General features: G+C 41.0%; 1 protein-coding gene across 1 annotated transcript; it reads right to left on the bottom strand.

The window, feature by feature from the left end:
• Positions 1 to 2,355: 2,355 nt before the first annotated feature.
• LOC140946720 (uncharacterized) lies at positions 2,356 to 15,131 on the bottom strand. Its single transcript, XM_073395824.1, has 10 exons — positions 13,464 to 15,131; positions 10,999 to 12,701; positions 10,494 to 10,539; positions 9,943 to 10,210; positions 8,699 to 9,045; positions 7,773 to 8,008; positions 7,207 to 7,499; positions 6,107 to 6,418; positions 4,953 to 5,112; positions 2,356 to 4,093 (listed from the first exon to the last, which is right to left on the bottom strand). The coding sequence occupies exons 1-10, from the start codon at positions 15,127 to 15,129 to the stop codon at positions 2,846 to 2,848; spliced, it is 6,279 nt and encodes a 2,092-aa protein (XP_073251925.1). The 5' UTR covers positions 15,130 to 15,131; the 3' UTR covers positions 2,356 to 2,845.
• Positions 15,132 to 15,922: the final 791 nt, after the last annotated feature.

Genomic DNA, 15,922 nt, shown 5'->3' with positions numbered 1-15,922 from the left:
GCTTCGCCTTTCTCAAAGCTCAAGCTTTGGTAAAGTAAAACTTAGCAGCTCTTACTTAACGGGATTTGAACCCTGTGTTGCGCTAAAAATCTTCGTTGCCAATCGTCCCGTGTAACATCACCTTAATATTTTTAATGTTTTTTGTACTTTTCTTAGCCGTCGTTGCGCGATTGCGACACGAAGTTTCTAATTTCAGACGCCTGCTTTAGGACGAGAACACAACTCAAAAATTTCATTTTTCTTTTTCTAAACTTTTGATACGGTCCTTTCGCATTCAACCCCAGAAAAATTCGCCAACATTTGACAAATTAAATGAAATTGAAAAAGATCGATGAATTTTAAGTTACGTCACGTTTTCGGTTTGTTGTCATCCAGAAATTTCGCTACCATGGCATCGTGTGACGTAACGACTTCTCCTTTCTGTTCCACAAATATCACATGTTCTAGTTATGGATATTTCTTTCGTGTTTGTCTAAAACTAGCCTGTGCCAGGCTCTCAGATAGTACAGTGGGAACGTATTAAAACGAGCAAAGCGAAAATAAGACGCGCACGACTTGGGAAAGGGGGCGGTGGCGCTGTCTCTCCCCAGCCCTCGCGCGTTTTTCTCATTTCTTATTACTGAACGACTTTCCACCACCATCTCTGAGCCTGGAACAGGCTAGTCTAAAACCAGGGTTGTTCTCCATTAACCACAAATTCCCGGAAATTCCTGTTGGGATGTAAATGGTAAACGTTCTTTGGTTCCGGTTCGTCCCACTGGAAAATTCCCGGAACAAACGGAAATTCTGAAAAGGTAGTCCCGTTTTCCGGGTTGGGACGTCCCGACGTTTTAGGGTTAGGGTTAGGGTTCCGAATGGAAATTCGTTTTCCGTTTACAAGTTTCTTGAGTTTCGTACTATTTTCGTACTAGTTTCATGTAGCAACTAGAATCCAGTCTAGCGCGGCGCGACAATCCGGAAGTTTTAGGCAAACGGTAAACGGCGCGCAACCGTTCTTACCGAACAAAAATTCCCGAACCAAAATTGCCGGAATTTTTTTATAAATGGTTAACAACCCAGGGGTGCTTACCATTTGATAGAAAATTTCGGAAATTCAGGACGGAAGGTAAGTGGTAAGGTCACTTTTCGGAAATTCCAACCGAAAATTGAGGAATACGTTTTGAGTTAGTCTGTTCATTCCGGTTAGTACGAACCAAACGAAAATGTTGCTTACCATTTACCAATTTTTCGGCTCCTTCTCGGTTCCAGACTCACGCTACACAAATTCGCCCGGCCCCTTTTCTGGATTCAAACCGTAACGGATGTGGCAATTCTGCAGTGAACCAGTGAATGGTTTACCATTATGCTTTCGTCACCCCAACTTCCCTGGGTTCCAAAGGTTATTTTTTTCTGATCTAATTAACAATTATTCTTCGAGCCCGAATGGGCTCCGAGTCAATAGTCCATGAGGCCGAAGGCCGAATGGGCTATTGACTCAGAGGCCATGAGGGCGAGAGGGATAATTGTTTTAGTAAAATCCAACTAGTTGGTCAAAAATGTCGAGAATAATAACTTTTAGCTAGTTAAAAGCTAGCCTTTAATCCTTTTTTGCCGCCAAAAAGCCCGCGCTTTTCGCTACTAGGGGGCTATAACATGTAGCATAGTAGTAGCTCAACCAATCAGAACGCACCGTTGATAACAGACCACCAGTTGGATTTTACTAATTCCTGATAGTTCGAGGTGAAGCCGTGACCCTGGGTATTTTGAGAACGGACCTCTGGAGCCAGGGTACACCCCAACCGGATTTTTCTGTCAAATGGTAAGCACCTCAGGAATCTGGAATCCGGAAAAATACTACGACGAACGCCGACTGACTCCGAAAGTTAAGTGATAAGGGTAAGGAAGTGAGTGTATCAGGTTCCATTTAGGCAAACATTTTCGACCTTAAGGTGACTCGACCCAGCTTTTTTGGGGGGGTACCATCCTACTTTGAACCTCTCTGGTATCCCCACCTTTACTTTTATCGTAAGTTTAACACATAGAATGGATAACATATAGATCAATCTACAATATAACATAAAATTTTTGGCGATCGGAGTAAATGTCACGTGGTTATAATGCCACGCCCCTTTGAGGTCTAAGTCGAAAATCTGCTGTTGCCGGCATTTTTTCGTGAAAATCTCTCGGCTACACATAGTGCGCATTAGTGCCTTGCGCTGAACACAGTTTCACCAAAATCGCAAAGACCCAATTCGAGAAATTCAGCGGTTTCCAAATTTAGCTCATAATTTATGCGAAAATGATAAGCAAACTTTGCACGATTATATCTTATAAACTATGAGATTCATCCCTTAATTTTTTCGCATCGTTAACAGATGGGTCCTTGCAAGTCAGCAAAACTCTTTAAGGCCTTGTAAATGCGCGCGATTTCGAGCAAAGCAAACATATAGAAATTATAGTTTTCTCTATTTGTTGACGTTTGTCATCGTTTAAGAGTCCTTCTCACGAAAAAAGCATTTTCTTAAAAATTCGTAGTTTTTTTCCTTCAAATTTTTTCAGGACCACAATTGATTAACTAACTACCCGGACTCTGAATTTCATGGCCATTGAAAAACTGTGACATTATCTTCTATAAGCCCAAACTTGAGAAAACATTAAAGATTTTTAGCGTTTTGGCTGAGTTTGTGTTTTGGGAGTTGTCTATTGTTTCTAGTCTGTCATTATACAGCATTCTTGTTCAGCTAGCGTGTTGTTAAAGAGGTTGGTAGTTTAAAAAGTAGTGGAATGCATTCGGGGATTTTTCCAGCCTTATTGACCAACTTCAGGCAGTGTTAGGATTGTTGTCTTCAACATTGTTTCATTTTTTTTAAACGGATAAATAACGACGAAGCACACCACTGAAGTGTTTAGACCCAGAGTGGACTAAAAGAGAAGCACGCATTTTTTTAACAAGATTCTCACATTGTGTCTCCCACTTGTACTTTTTGTCGTAGGCCTCTCGGAGAGAGCAAGCTTCCTTTAGCCGGGTTTCCCTTGGTGTATGTCTCACACGACTAATAGCTTTGCCCAATTCTTCGGCATTGTCAGAATCAACCAAAAATGTCCATCCAAAAGTAATAGTGTTAATAGCTTTTCCGAGTCCCGAATTATCGCTCACCAAAATCGGAAGTCCAGCGGAAAGTGCTTCAAGAGCGGTGAGGCCAAAGCCTTCCGTTCGAGACGGCATAACAGCGAGATCCGCCTCGCAGAAGAAACGCTTTAGTGTGTCGCGACTCTCAACAAAGCCCCGCACAATTAGCTGAGAAGAAGGAATGCCACACTTCAGTAACCTATTTTTAACTTCTTCTTCTTTACCTTTTGGCGCTCCGACAAATATTAGAAGGTAGATTTTATCGTTCAAGCCTGCTACAGCTTGGGCGGCTATATCGTATCCCTTTAGTTTAAAATCTTCCGAGTCACCCCGACCAAACACTAAGATTCGGAACCTTTCTCTCTCCTCACTGGCTTGCTCCAACTTTGCGAACTCCGGAAAGATTCCAGGTGTGATATCTATCACCTGTTGATCCTTACGGTACGACCGCAGGGGGGCGGAGATGGCGTCCGCTAGCTTCGGTCCTATGGCCGCGACGATTTCAGCCTCCTTACACAGTTCTAGTTCAGCTTGGTGTTTTTCCTCGCCTTTTGGTAGCGCTGTTTTGCCTTCCTTAAGCATTGCAAGCTCTTCACTGGCGGTGTGTACTATATGAACTCGTTTGCATTTGCGCTGTTCTGCTATGACCTGAGCTGGTACTCCGAGCTTCTGACCATGGCCTATAACGACGTCAATGTTGAGATCATCAGAAGGAAAACACAATTTCATGATGCGATCAGACGTGGCCATCACTTCTGGTGTGGCAAGACGCACATTAAATTCATGAGCTTCCCGCTTCTCTTTTTCATCGTAAAGTAGCAGTAGAACGGTTACCTCTACATCAGGCTGACGTGCCAGGTGCTTTGCTAGTTCTCTGTTCAGCGTAGATAAACCGCCCTTTGAGGATCCCCACTCGTCTCCCAAAAGAGTAACTCTTAGAGGTCTTCTATCAAAGGAAATTGGCGTTCTGTCAATTGTGTTGTCCTACAGGAAGAGAAAGGAAGTACTGCATTTAAACATACACAAAAAGAGTAGGAACGATCAACATCACATGAGCTAAATTTGTCTGGACAAAATATAATTTTAGTTAATTGTTTTGCAGTGCCCATTGGAACCTTATCCCCATAAAAGTGGCGTGGCACACAGCCGCTGCAAGACAACAAGCTAATAAATCAAGTAAGAGAACTGGCAAAATTCGTTGCGTTTATCTTTATGCATTATAGTATTAGGAAGGAGGACCAGGAATATGAGACTTTAAAAGGCAAACAAGGAAAATTGGAAGAAAGAGAGAACTGCCACCCAGATAAGCTAATTCCTTTCCCGCAAGGAATATCATTTGCAAAAATATTCGTTTCCACTTTCCCAACTCTGCTCCGAATTAAAATTTTTTCCCACCGTTGATTTTGTAATACATGGTCAATTCAAGGGAGCATTAGTTGTTATAGCACGCATATACATTTCGCTTAGTTTTGAAATATAATTATGGCGCAAACAAGAGTAGTTTTTTGTGTGCGACGCCCACAACATCAAGGCAATGGACGGGTGTCTTTATATTGTAGGCAACGTGGTGATGGGTTTTATACTTCACATGTACAGTGGCAATTTTCGTATCGTTTACGGTATACACTGATAGTTTCGAAACAACCAATCATGAAATTTTGGGTAATATTGAGGCCCAGCACAATACTCACAGCCTTTTTGCAGGAAAAATTTTAACGAAGTTCTTATTTTTCGCGGCTGCTGTTTGAAATAAAATTCTATAAGATCAAATTATTTTTATAATGTACAGGAGCCCGAATCTGTTTAAATTCCTAAGCCCCAAATGACTGGGACAAAAACTTACCGTATGATCAGTGCTTTGAGTGGGAATTTTTAAGTGCAATTTACACAACGGAGTTCTCCCTGTTTGTTCTAAGGTCCTACAAAATTCTACTTGTGCTGGGTCTTTGTTTTTAAACAGACGAACTCGCAAGTCTTTCTTAAACGGTTGTTCGTCTCTTAACCTGCATAAAATGGAAAAGAATATACCCATGAAGTGATACCACAGAGCCAAAGATTCTTAACCTGAGAGAATTTAACAAAAACGACGGGGGGTGGTGGGGGGGGGGGGGGGGGTACTAGACCAATATTTGGGTATAGGTGAGTCACTGAGAGTTTGAAACCCTGACCCTGGTTAGGAAAAAAAATCCTAAAATACATACCCTGCAGTAGGACAACACCCTCAATTTTGTTACCCTAACAAAGGACAAAATCAGCGCCAGAACGAAAATTCATCTAGCAAATCAAATCAATCTTGCAGGCAAAACGAAAAAATATACCCTGTGGGACAAGGAGGTCAATAACCATACCCTGTTTAGCGGCACATCCCTGAATAGGCCATACAAGGGAGTAACCCTTACCCCTCCCCGAAAAAAAGAAAGCCTCAATAAATACATCTTCATGTTTTCTTCGAACCCCATTTTACGGACAACTGCTTAATACAGACACCTCATTATTACGGGCAGTGCTAGTTTGCTTTGTCCCTGGGGAAAGAAAGCCTTTACATTTTCTCTACATTCAACCCATTTAATGCGGACAACGGACACTTGTTTCTTGCCTAATCAACAGACTCTCACAGAAGGTTAACCTCGCTAATGCTGACACTTCATTATCAACTGTGTGCTGCAATAAACCTTTCCTTTCAAAAGGTTAACCTTCCGTTGACAGCAAGTCGATGTTCCCAGGGCTACAGTTCACCGGATTGGATGAATTTAAGACGACAATTTTAGGCTTTTTTGGCATTCAACAAGATATGCAGAGAACGGTTTTTGATTAAGTAATGTATAAATGAGCGACTTTTAAGTGCTTCCCTTAACATAGTCCGCGGAATGACGGCTTTGTGAAAGTTACGAGATGTTTAATTTGACGGTGCAGGTGTCCTGTCTTATTTCTTAGTATTTGTTCAAACAAATCAGTGTTTTATGTGTTGCACGAAATGTGGTTTTTATATAGACTTACATGAGATAAAGATCCTTCATGTCTTTCTCATTAAATGGGCTTATTCCCTCTGATACATGTACGAATGCTCTGTCATGCCCAGGAATCATGTCTATGTCCGAACTTCCGTAAATAGGCGTTATTTCTTTTTCTTCGAGATCGTCTATCACTTTTCCTGTCAGGTGAGAAGGGCAGCAAATAAGGCTCAAAATGTCTGGAAAATCCTGACGAAAGTAAGCGACGAAGTCTGCTTGTTTGGGCTGATAAAAAATTCGAAGTGTCAGTTCAGTAATGCTGGAGTATGCTTTTCTCAGAACCAGAAAAGGGAAATACCTAAAATAATAATAAAAAAGGTTAGTGGCACTGTGTTGATAAGGATTCTTGACATGACAGAAGAGAATACCGCGCCCCAGTCGCCAACCGCTATAATAGGGAGCTTAGTTAAGCAACGAAGACGGCGACAGTAACGAGAAAGTCAAAAACAAGCACTGAAGAGGTTTGAATTAGCAAAACAAAAGCTTTGCGCGTGCATAACGGTTTTTTTGCACAATTCTTTGCCGTTACTGTACAACTGCCTAATTTTACGTTTTGTGGAGGACGTCAGTGAACACAACACAACGACTTCATTTTCCTTTACCTGAACTTCCATACAGCCGTCTTTTAGAATATAACGAATTTTAACGCGACGTTTTCGCAGCCGCCACCGTCGTCGTTGCATAAGCTCCGTTATAATTCAACCGAGAGTGATCAAGCACATTGTAACCTGATATAATATAGGTCCAGTCACTGCTGAAAAACTGAGCCACGTGTCAAAAAGTTCCTGTGCATAACGGAAAGACTTAAAACTATTTTCTCGAGTAAAAAAGTTTAGTAGCCACCCCAGAAAAAAAAGCATGGCGGTTAAAACATTCTCTCAGGTCACTTACATACTTTAAAGCGAATTAAAACCATGGAGTTTATCAAAGGAACCTAAACAATTTATTTTATGGCTTTTAAATTTTCTCTTCTGGCAAAGTAATAATTCGTAAATTCAATGACAGGGATGATAGATGAAAATGCTGACAGTGAGTTCTTTAAAGTAGTCCAACAAACCATTTATCTACCTTCTTCCTTAGTCTTACCAAGAGAATCGCTCCACGTAGATGTTTACAAAATCTCCATCAAAACTTGCAGGTTTTACAAGATCATCAGTGATATCAATCCATTCTTTCTGTTCATCATCAGAATTCCGGAACAATACTCTGACGCGACACGTTGTGGGATCTTGATTAAAGACTTGCTGCTCTCGAAGACTAATTGGTAATTGAATGGTGACAGGTTTCAAGAACTGAACAGCTTCAAAGCAGTTGACTCGCAGTACAGGACCAAGAAATACATCTTCCCTTACAAATTCTTTATTGGAAACTTCTTGTACCTGTAACTTTAGAAACAATAATAGCTAGCTGTAAATTTGAATAACCTTTTTTCAAAGCCAAAATTGACGTGGGAGTAAGACGACCGAACAACTAAAGCGGCAAAGATCTCACCAAATGAGCATTAATCGGCTTGTCAGTTAGCTCATCGAGACTAGACACTAGGTTTTCCTCCTCAAGAAGTCAGTTAACTTCTAAAATTTGTCGCTACTTCCTACTTCAGCACAGCTTTGCAACTTAATTACAATAAAACGGAAGTACAAGATGAAACGAACCTTTAAATCCAAAGGACATTTCGCGTTAGGAGCAACAGCATTCTCAGGGATTGTAACTATCACACCCGGATGGTCAGGATGGCTGAATGAGCCGCCTTTGGATGTGATGATGTAAGTTGGAGAAGCCTTCAGACGACAAACTACGGCGTACGTTGAGCACTCAGTTATGTCAGCCTGGGCAAGCGGAAAATATACGCTTGGTATTTCTATGTGAGAAGGATAAACATCCTCGATCTCTGTAATAAGAATCAGATACTAATTAAAATACAACTTTGGTGTCTCCCCATCTCCTCCGCCCCCCCCCCCCCCCCCCCCCGCCTCTCTCTCTCTCCCTGCTCAGGAAACTAAGTAGACCTTCAGGTTCAAACAGGAAATCGACAATACTAAATCCCTATCTCTCAAAGGGAAAAGACCCAACTTATACGACACAGCATTGTAGATACGTAGACTTCATCCATCTCACTAAAATAAGGTCTGTGAAAGATAAATCAATAATCGACATAACAATCTGCTACAGTTTCCTTTAAGGAAAATCATGCAAGGTTCGAGTTTTCGAGAGATAGGAAAAATGAAGGAAAAATGGGAAATTAGTGCGTCTTTCTTTCTCGCAATGTTTTTTTTTCTTTTCCGCTTATGTTTATTAGCGCAGTGTGTCTGTTGTTCTTTTTTAAAATGACCAAAAAACAAACTAAGTATTTACGATAGAGTTAGATGTATCCTAGCCTGAATGCGAAGGAGGAAAATGACTTCAAGTTACCGAGAGGTTAAAAGTAGCAAGAGTTCGAGTTATTCAGATAAAATTACAGCAAGAAGTATGGAGTCAATCCAGGGAATTCTTCACTGTTGGGTTCGAGTTAGCACGAGCTTCGAGTTACCGACGGTTCGAGTTTCAGCTAGTCAACTGTATATGGAATAATTTTCTACACCTTGTCGACACCGCACGTTCCTGGTTCCATCCAGATCTTCCCATTCATTATTCTCCTTGTCAATCAGCCTTTTTATCACAAGCTCATAGCCAGGTAGGTCCGGCGCACTGTGAGATAGCGACAACTTTACCTTGGTGCTGAATTTCTGACCTTGGCCACTGATAGAAGATAGTTCAATAACATTGCTAGTAATGGCCTCATGCTCCTGCAAATGGGGTGAACAGGCACTGTACTTCCACCTGTGGGCCACTAATGGCGTAGGCTCAGACACAGCATCACGAGGGAACATCACGAGAACACCCCCTTGTTTAACGGTCCAATTGGTACCTTCACTTGTTACCGTTCCTCTGCAATCAATTAGAGTTTCAGCAGTTGGTTGGTTTCAATACATCGTCTATTGGAAAAAACACTGAATGGACAGGACAATAAATAGTGACCGGAGCCCATGTACGTTATAGGCCAGATTGCGACGTTTAGAGACTTCATGACACAGTCTAACATCCACTAACGGTCACTTTTTTGTTCCGGTGGACAGTGCCTACAGTACATACCTTGTTTAAACTTTTCTATAACGGCAATGGCCACTAAAGCCTGTCCCCAACTGCCAAGATAATCTCTCGACAAAGGCCAGTTTTTTCAGCGATTGATAAAAAAGTCCAGAATGATTATGAAATTTGATCCCTATGGCGCGTTGCATGATTAATCGCGGCGATTGTATTTTGATTGTGTTCCATTTTTACTGCTGCAGTAAGCATAAATATTAATGGTCTACGATACTTTTAGCAAATGTTGGGAACCTTGTCGATTGATTGTCGCGTTAAAATTTTGATTCAAAACATTATTGAAGTTTTTTGTGTATTTTACCTCTGTATATTATATATGATTGGATTACCATTATGGGATAAAGTAAGCATGAACTTAGCACAATACTGTCTAAAATAAATTTTTCGCCCCATAACGGCCACCTCTCCACAACTGCCACGTTCTTCTGTCCCCAAGGTGGTCGTTGTGGAAGGTTCAACTGCACCTGCTAGCGGCTGGTGAGTGTGCGTCTTCTTTTCTTTCTTTCTTTCTTTACCTTTTTTTCTCATAACGACAATGGAGGCCATTTTTAAGGGAGGCAGTGTGACCGTGCGGTTAGTAATCATGTTCAATTCTCTCACCTTGATATGAAGGGAAAAATACGTTTAAATAATTATTGTCGACTCGAAGAATAAATTGTTGAGTACAAAAATGATACTTACTCGAATACAGCCACATAACCACCTTCTACTTCAGTGTCGTCCTCAGACCCAACTTCAACCTCTTCTTCAGACACTACCTCCAAAACTTCCCCTGGCACTTCTGTGGCCACTGCCTCAGATTCTTCTACCCGATTGGCTCCTGAAGATATCGCTTCATCGTCTTCATCAGCTGCAAATTCCTCTTCCTCTTCACTACCACTCGTAGGGGTTTGTTCGGGTGAAAGTTTTTTTTCTGCTCTAAGGACTTGCGGGGTCAACGCTTGAATGACTAGGATAAAGAAAGGCATTAACTATGGCAAATAATTATAATTAATAAAATTATGGGAGTACCATTAAATACCTGGTTTCATTTAAACAAAAATCGTCTACGAATATCAAACCGAAAAGATCAGCTGAGCTTAATTAAACAGTAACACGACGACAACTACATAACGAACGTCAAAAAAGAACAACATTTACAGGTTAAGCAAGCAAGACAACTTCTCTGATACAGACCATTTTTGCCCATGTCTCTTGTATTTTTTTTAAAGGAAAAATATGACATACGCTACCTTTTTGAATTAGCCCGGGACCTGCTTCCTTTTCCTTCTTCAAAGCCTAGCAAAAGTACGTCAAGCAAAACAGATAAATGTCGAGTTATGAAGCATACGGCCTTATAACAACATGACAGACTCATTTCAAATAGCAAACGGGCGCTTGACTTTTGTTGTCGCTTTCACCACTTTCTAAGCTGAATGTTTCTGACCTCCTTTTCGTCAGAAGTGTCACAATGCAATTTTTTCAGAAACTTTCCAATTTTGCCTTTCAAAATCCTACCAGAACAATGATGGTGTTACAATAGGTCTGGAGGTACCTCTCTATCAAAGAAAAAGTCAAGTGGCGATGTTCATCTAGACGGCCTCCAAGACCTTCGGCCAAGTACAAAACATATACGATTTATTCTAAACAAAAAAGGGGTAAAACCTTGTACATCCACAAATCAAAACACTGGATCGGCAAAAGGTGCAAGTTCATCTAGGAAACACTAAAACTTGTTGCATAACTAAACATATTTACCTGTAAGGCATCGCGGTATGCATTCTTTCTTTTACGATCTCCAATCGACAAGGCCACCTCTTTCAGTTCATTCAGTAACCTGTTTATCTCAGCATTCTTCATTTCACTGCGCCGACTTTCTAACAATCTATCACCAAATCTCAAAGCTTCTTTTCCGTATCTCTTACGAAGATCTTTCATTTCAAGTTCTTGGCAGAGCTTAAGTATGCCGTTGATTATTCTCCATCTGGCCAACAACTTTTCTCTTGACTCCTCTTTGCCTTTTCCTTCTTCCCACTGCCTTTGCCAGGTTGTCAAGAGGTTTTCTCGAAAACCTTTAATACTTCCTTTCTCTCGGAAGTCTTCATACAAATCTTCTACGGCTTTCCTCAGCGTTGATTTCTCCTGTGTCTTCTCGCCAACAAAGTCAGACCTGAGAAGGACTTTCTTAAACAGCGCCATCTTCTCCTGTTTGCGCTTACGAAGTTTTTCATGCTCATCGTGCCGACTAGAGAATTCAATTAACTTGTCCAAGAAGGCAGTTCTCTCTCTCAGCAGTTCATTAAGCACTTTGTTGTCTGTTGCCCCGTCAAATTCATTGTTAAAGCTTTGCTCAGTAATTCCTTGCATTCCATCATAGAACCAAAGAGCTTCTTTTTCGTATTTGTCTATGAGAGCTTTTTCTTTCTTATCTGTCATTCCAAACTTACTGGTTCTTTTCTTCAGTAGAAATAGTATGGCGTCAATAATCTCCCTATTGTAAGGAGTAAAGTTAAATTGTGGAGAAGCTTTGTCTTTGTCTTTGTCTTTGTCTTTGTCTTTCTCTTCTTTCCAGAAACCCTCACAAAACGCCAAAGCGTCTTGCCTAAACTCTTCTTTTTCCTTTTCGGCGCCTTTCTTCTTTAAGAATTTATGCATATCAAAGACGCCTTTAATAATAAGCCTCCAAACTTCACTGTGGTTCCCAGCACCCAATAATTTCTCCATTTCCCAAGCTTCGAAGAAAAAGTCCAAGGCTTTGTCATAAGCCTGTAAGTTTGCTTGAATAACTCCCATTTGAAAAATGCTCCGCACGGTATCCGGGTGATTTCCAAGAATTTTACGTCTGATTTTCAACGCCTTCTTAGCCTCCTCATCAGCTTCTTCGTACTTTTTCTGGCGAACGTAAGCATTGGCGAGATTTCTGCGAAAAAGTGCTTCATCTTCGTATCCCAAACAATTGAGCTCTTCTAAAAGTTCAAGAGCATCTTTGTAGCATTTCACTGCCTCTTCATACTCTCCTTTGTCCTCATAAACTATGCCAATCTGATTCTTGTAAACTGGCATGTCGTAGTGATCAGAGCCGGATAATTCTTCTCGCATTTTAAGTGCCTTGTTGTAGAACTCGAGGGCTTTCTCCTGTCTGTCAAGTCTGTGATAACAATTGCCCAGAGCATTGTAACACCTGGCAAGTTTGGTGTCAAGTTTTAAAAGACCCTCCATGAGGTCTAAGGAGGACTCTAAACATTCAATCGCTTTGTGGTAGTCTCTGTTTTGGTAGTAGATTTCTCCCTCAAAATACAAGTTGAGCCCTTGAGTCAGCGTGAAAGATTCGGTAGTTTTGTCATCAACTTGTTTTAACGACATGGATGCCTTCTCCAATACTTCAAAGGCTTTATGAGCACCCTGAGCGTCTGAGACCAGCTTAGCTTCCCAACATCGTAACTGAGAGCGAAATAACGAACCTGCAAAAAAGGGGCACTTAACATTTGCAACAATTGTAAACAATTGTAAACACGTTGAATCTATTTGATTCTCTTTGTAACTATACCTCAGTTGTCAGAGTGCTAGAGAAAATGGCAGTCTTAATAATAAGGCTGTGTTGCACTGTGGTGGTAGCAGCAGGGACAGTAGCAGTAGCAGAGCAAGAGGTGGGGGAAGTGCCAAATGTATTGGTTGTGGCAGCAGGGGTGATACATAGAGTGCTACATGTAATTCATAGTGGTGGCAAAAGCAGTAGTATTGATGGCTGTGGTACTCTGGTGCAATATTGGTAGTCAGGCAGTGGTAGTGGTAGTAGCCATAATAATGGCAGTGGTTATGGTACTGGTAGTGGTGGGGGTGGTGGTAGAAGTAGTACTGGTAATAGTACTGGTAGTGGTAGTGGCGGTGGTGGTAGTAGTAGGAGTTGTGGTACTGGTGGTTGTGGTGAAAGAGATTGTGGAAGTTGAGTGGTAGTTTGAATGCTACCAGTAGTGGTGGTGGAAGTGGTACTGGTATTGGTAGAAGTCGTGGTAATGGCAGTGGTACTGTTAGTGTTGGTGGTGAAAGTGGTCATGGTAGTTGTAGAAGCAGTGGTAGTGGTAGTCTTGGTAAGATTAAAATACCATTAGAATTACATGCAATGAAAAGACCATTTTGTTTAAACAGTTAATATACAAAATTTGTTATACACCTGTAGATTTTTGTAATTTCCTTGTAATAAAATAATGAAAAGAAAAACATACCTATGTTTCCATCATCTTCGCACATCTCTGCCCAGGAATGGAACAGCTTAGTCTGCTTCTTTCCAGACAACATGGCATTAAAGAGGGACACAATCAATGCACTTTCGTGGTATCCACCTGGAACACTAAAGTACTCTGGTAACAAGGCAATGTCAATAGCAAACTCAAAGTTTGGACGCTCTCTTTTAAACTCATTGAATGCCCTAATGTAGCTAGACTCTATTAATCCAGCAATTCGTTTCATCTTTGACATAAAGTGCTCATAAAATCGGCCCTTCGCTTCAGTGTAGGATTTGTGGAACATGGCATCATTTTTAATGCTCTCAGCATACTTTCTTAAAAGTGGATGAATGTCATACATCAACTGCTTGGCATCTTCGTCAACTACATGAATAATTGCATTGGTTACTAGTCCTTCAAGCTGTGCCACTGCTTCGGACATGCTCACATCAAGAATTTTGGCAGCAGTGGAAGCAGTGAAGGGCCCATGAAACAAGGATACTGATACAGCAGAAACCCTCAAAATGTCAGATGGTAGGGTATCAAACATTTCTCTTATTACCGACATTTGCTCACCATCAATGCCTTCTTCTTCTGAATTAAAGGGTCTTTCTTCTGTATCCTCTTCATATTTTGATTTCACAGAGACTCCAGCTTCCTCTTTAGAGGAGGAGATTTCTATCTCATCAATCAGATCACTGGGAGATTTTCTCCTTTGTTTCAAAATTGCAGCTGTTCCTTTCAACAGTAATGGGACTCCTTTGCAGATGTCAAGAAGCTTCTTTTTCTGCTGTGCCTCAACATGAAATGCTTCAGTAGGTAGCAAGATTTTCTCTGAAAAGTTATTTGTGAGAGGTTGCAACTTAAAATCAGACACCTTCTCTGAATTATTCAGCTGAGTCCTTGAAGTAAGAAGCACATTTAATGAACCTGTTTTGCCTTCAAATCCTGACAGTTTCCCCAGGAAGTCTAAAAACTGTGTTTTTAAGTTCTTTCCCTCCTTCCCCTTTCCCTTAGTGAACTGCTCGACATTGTCAAGAAGTAAAAGAACAGGACGGCCTTCGCTTTTCTCTTTCAAAAGGCCACGAATTCTTCCAACGACAGTAATCATATCTGAACGACCGACTGGGAAGTTTATGTCAAGATTACCCATGATGTTCAGATAAACTGAAGTCATTTCTTTAGCTTCTCTTAAATCAAAGACATATTTCTTCCCAGCCCATTTATCACAAATGTTCTTGGCAAGGGTTGTCTTTCCCACTCCAGCGGATCCATACAAATTAACAACAAAAGGCTTCATTTTAAGTTTTTCCGTAATCTCTTTGAACTCCTCAATTCTTCCGTGTAATTCCTTTTGCGGCTCAGGCTGCGATGGGTGGGAGGTCTCAAAGTCTTCAACTCTTTTGTTAATGTCATGTTCATTGTTTGATCTTAAAGCAATGAACTCCTTGATTAGAGTCAGTTTTTTACTCGAAATATAACCGAACTTACACAAACGATCCAAACATGACAACAAATCTTGATTTCCCAGCGATTTAAATTGCTCTCCATAAATTCGTTTTGAAGACTTCACGACATCCTCTGATTCAGCTGGAGAAAACTTCGAGGATATGTCCCTAAAAAGTTGATTTAGTTCAGATGGGCTTTCCACCAAAGTGGACGCCATCTTTGATTGCACCGCTGGCCAAAAGAAAGCCGGAAGTACTTAGTCTTCCGCGGCTGGAATAGTCACGCGAACCTTACGCGAACCTCACCTCTAGTCACGCACATTTCATATAGACCTTGGACAGGGTAAGTTTAAGCTAGTTGTTTTGGGGACGGATGTCTGGAACCGGAATAAGCAAACCCCAAATTCCAGTCATCGTGTTAAACCATTCTCTGTTCCAAAACAAGCAACAAAGAAAAGAAAGGGAAAACGGTACACTGAACCCCAGGCAAACGACAAGAAAACTAGCAATCTCCTTCCCGTCTCCCCCCGCCCCCACTAAAATAATCGATAACGGCAATTAAAAATGACAGTATCAGGGGTATAATTATTTTCATGGAAGAATTTAGAATAGGCTCGATAGAAGTGGTTAGGGCTTTTAATACCCTCTCCCACCCATACCCTGACAGGGGAGGGGGGGTGGTGTCAAGGTCAGGTTCCCCTACACTCCCTTACTAATATAAAGTCTGAAGATGTTCTTAGACACGAAAACCTTGCTTAAACTTTGGCTTAATCCTCGGTTAAACTTAATCATCTTTCGAGGAAACGGGCCCTACAGGTGTCTTGGAGAGATTTGATTGTAAACAGGTTGACATACGCAACATTAAAAACCCAACCATCCCAAGGAATTGCCTTTTTCTCTCTGAATAACAACCAGTGGAAAAGCAACATGAAACAACAACAACATGAATAAAAGAAAAAAGTAAAAAAAAAAAAATACTTTGAGATATTTTGCCAAATCTGTTTCCCTGCC

Source organism: Porites lutea, chromosome 8 (genome assembly GCF_958299795.1).
Source record: "Porites lutea chromosome 8, jaPorLute2.1, whole genome shotgun sequence".
NCBI lineage: Eukaryota > Metazoa > Cnidaria > Anthozoa > Scleractinia > Poritidae > Porites > Porites lutea.
The sequence above is the reverse complement of the archived record's forward strand: the minus strand, read 5'-3'. Positions and strand labels throughout refer to the sequence as shown.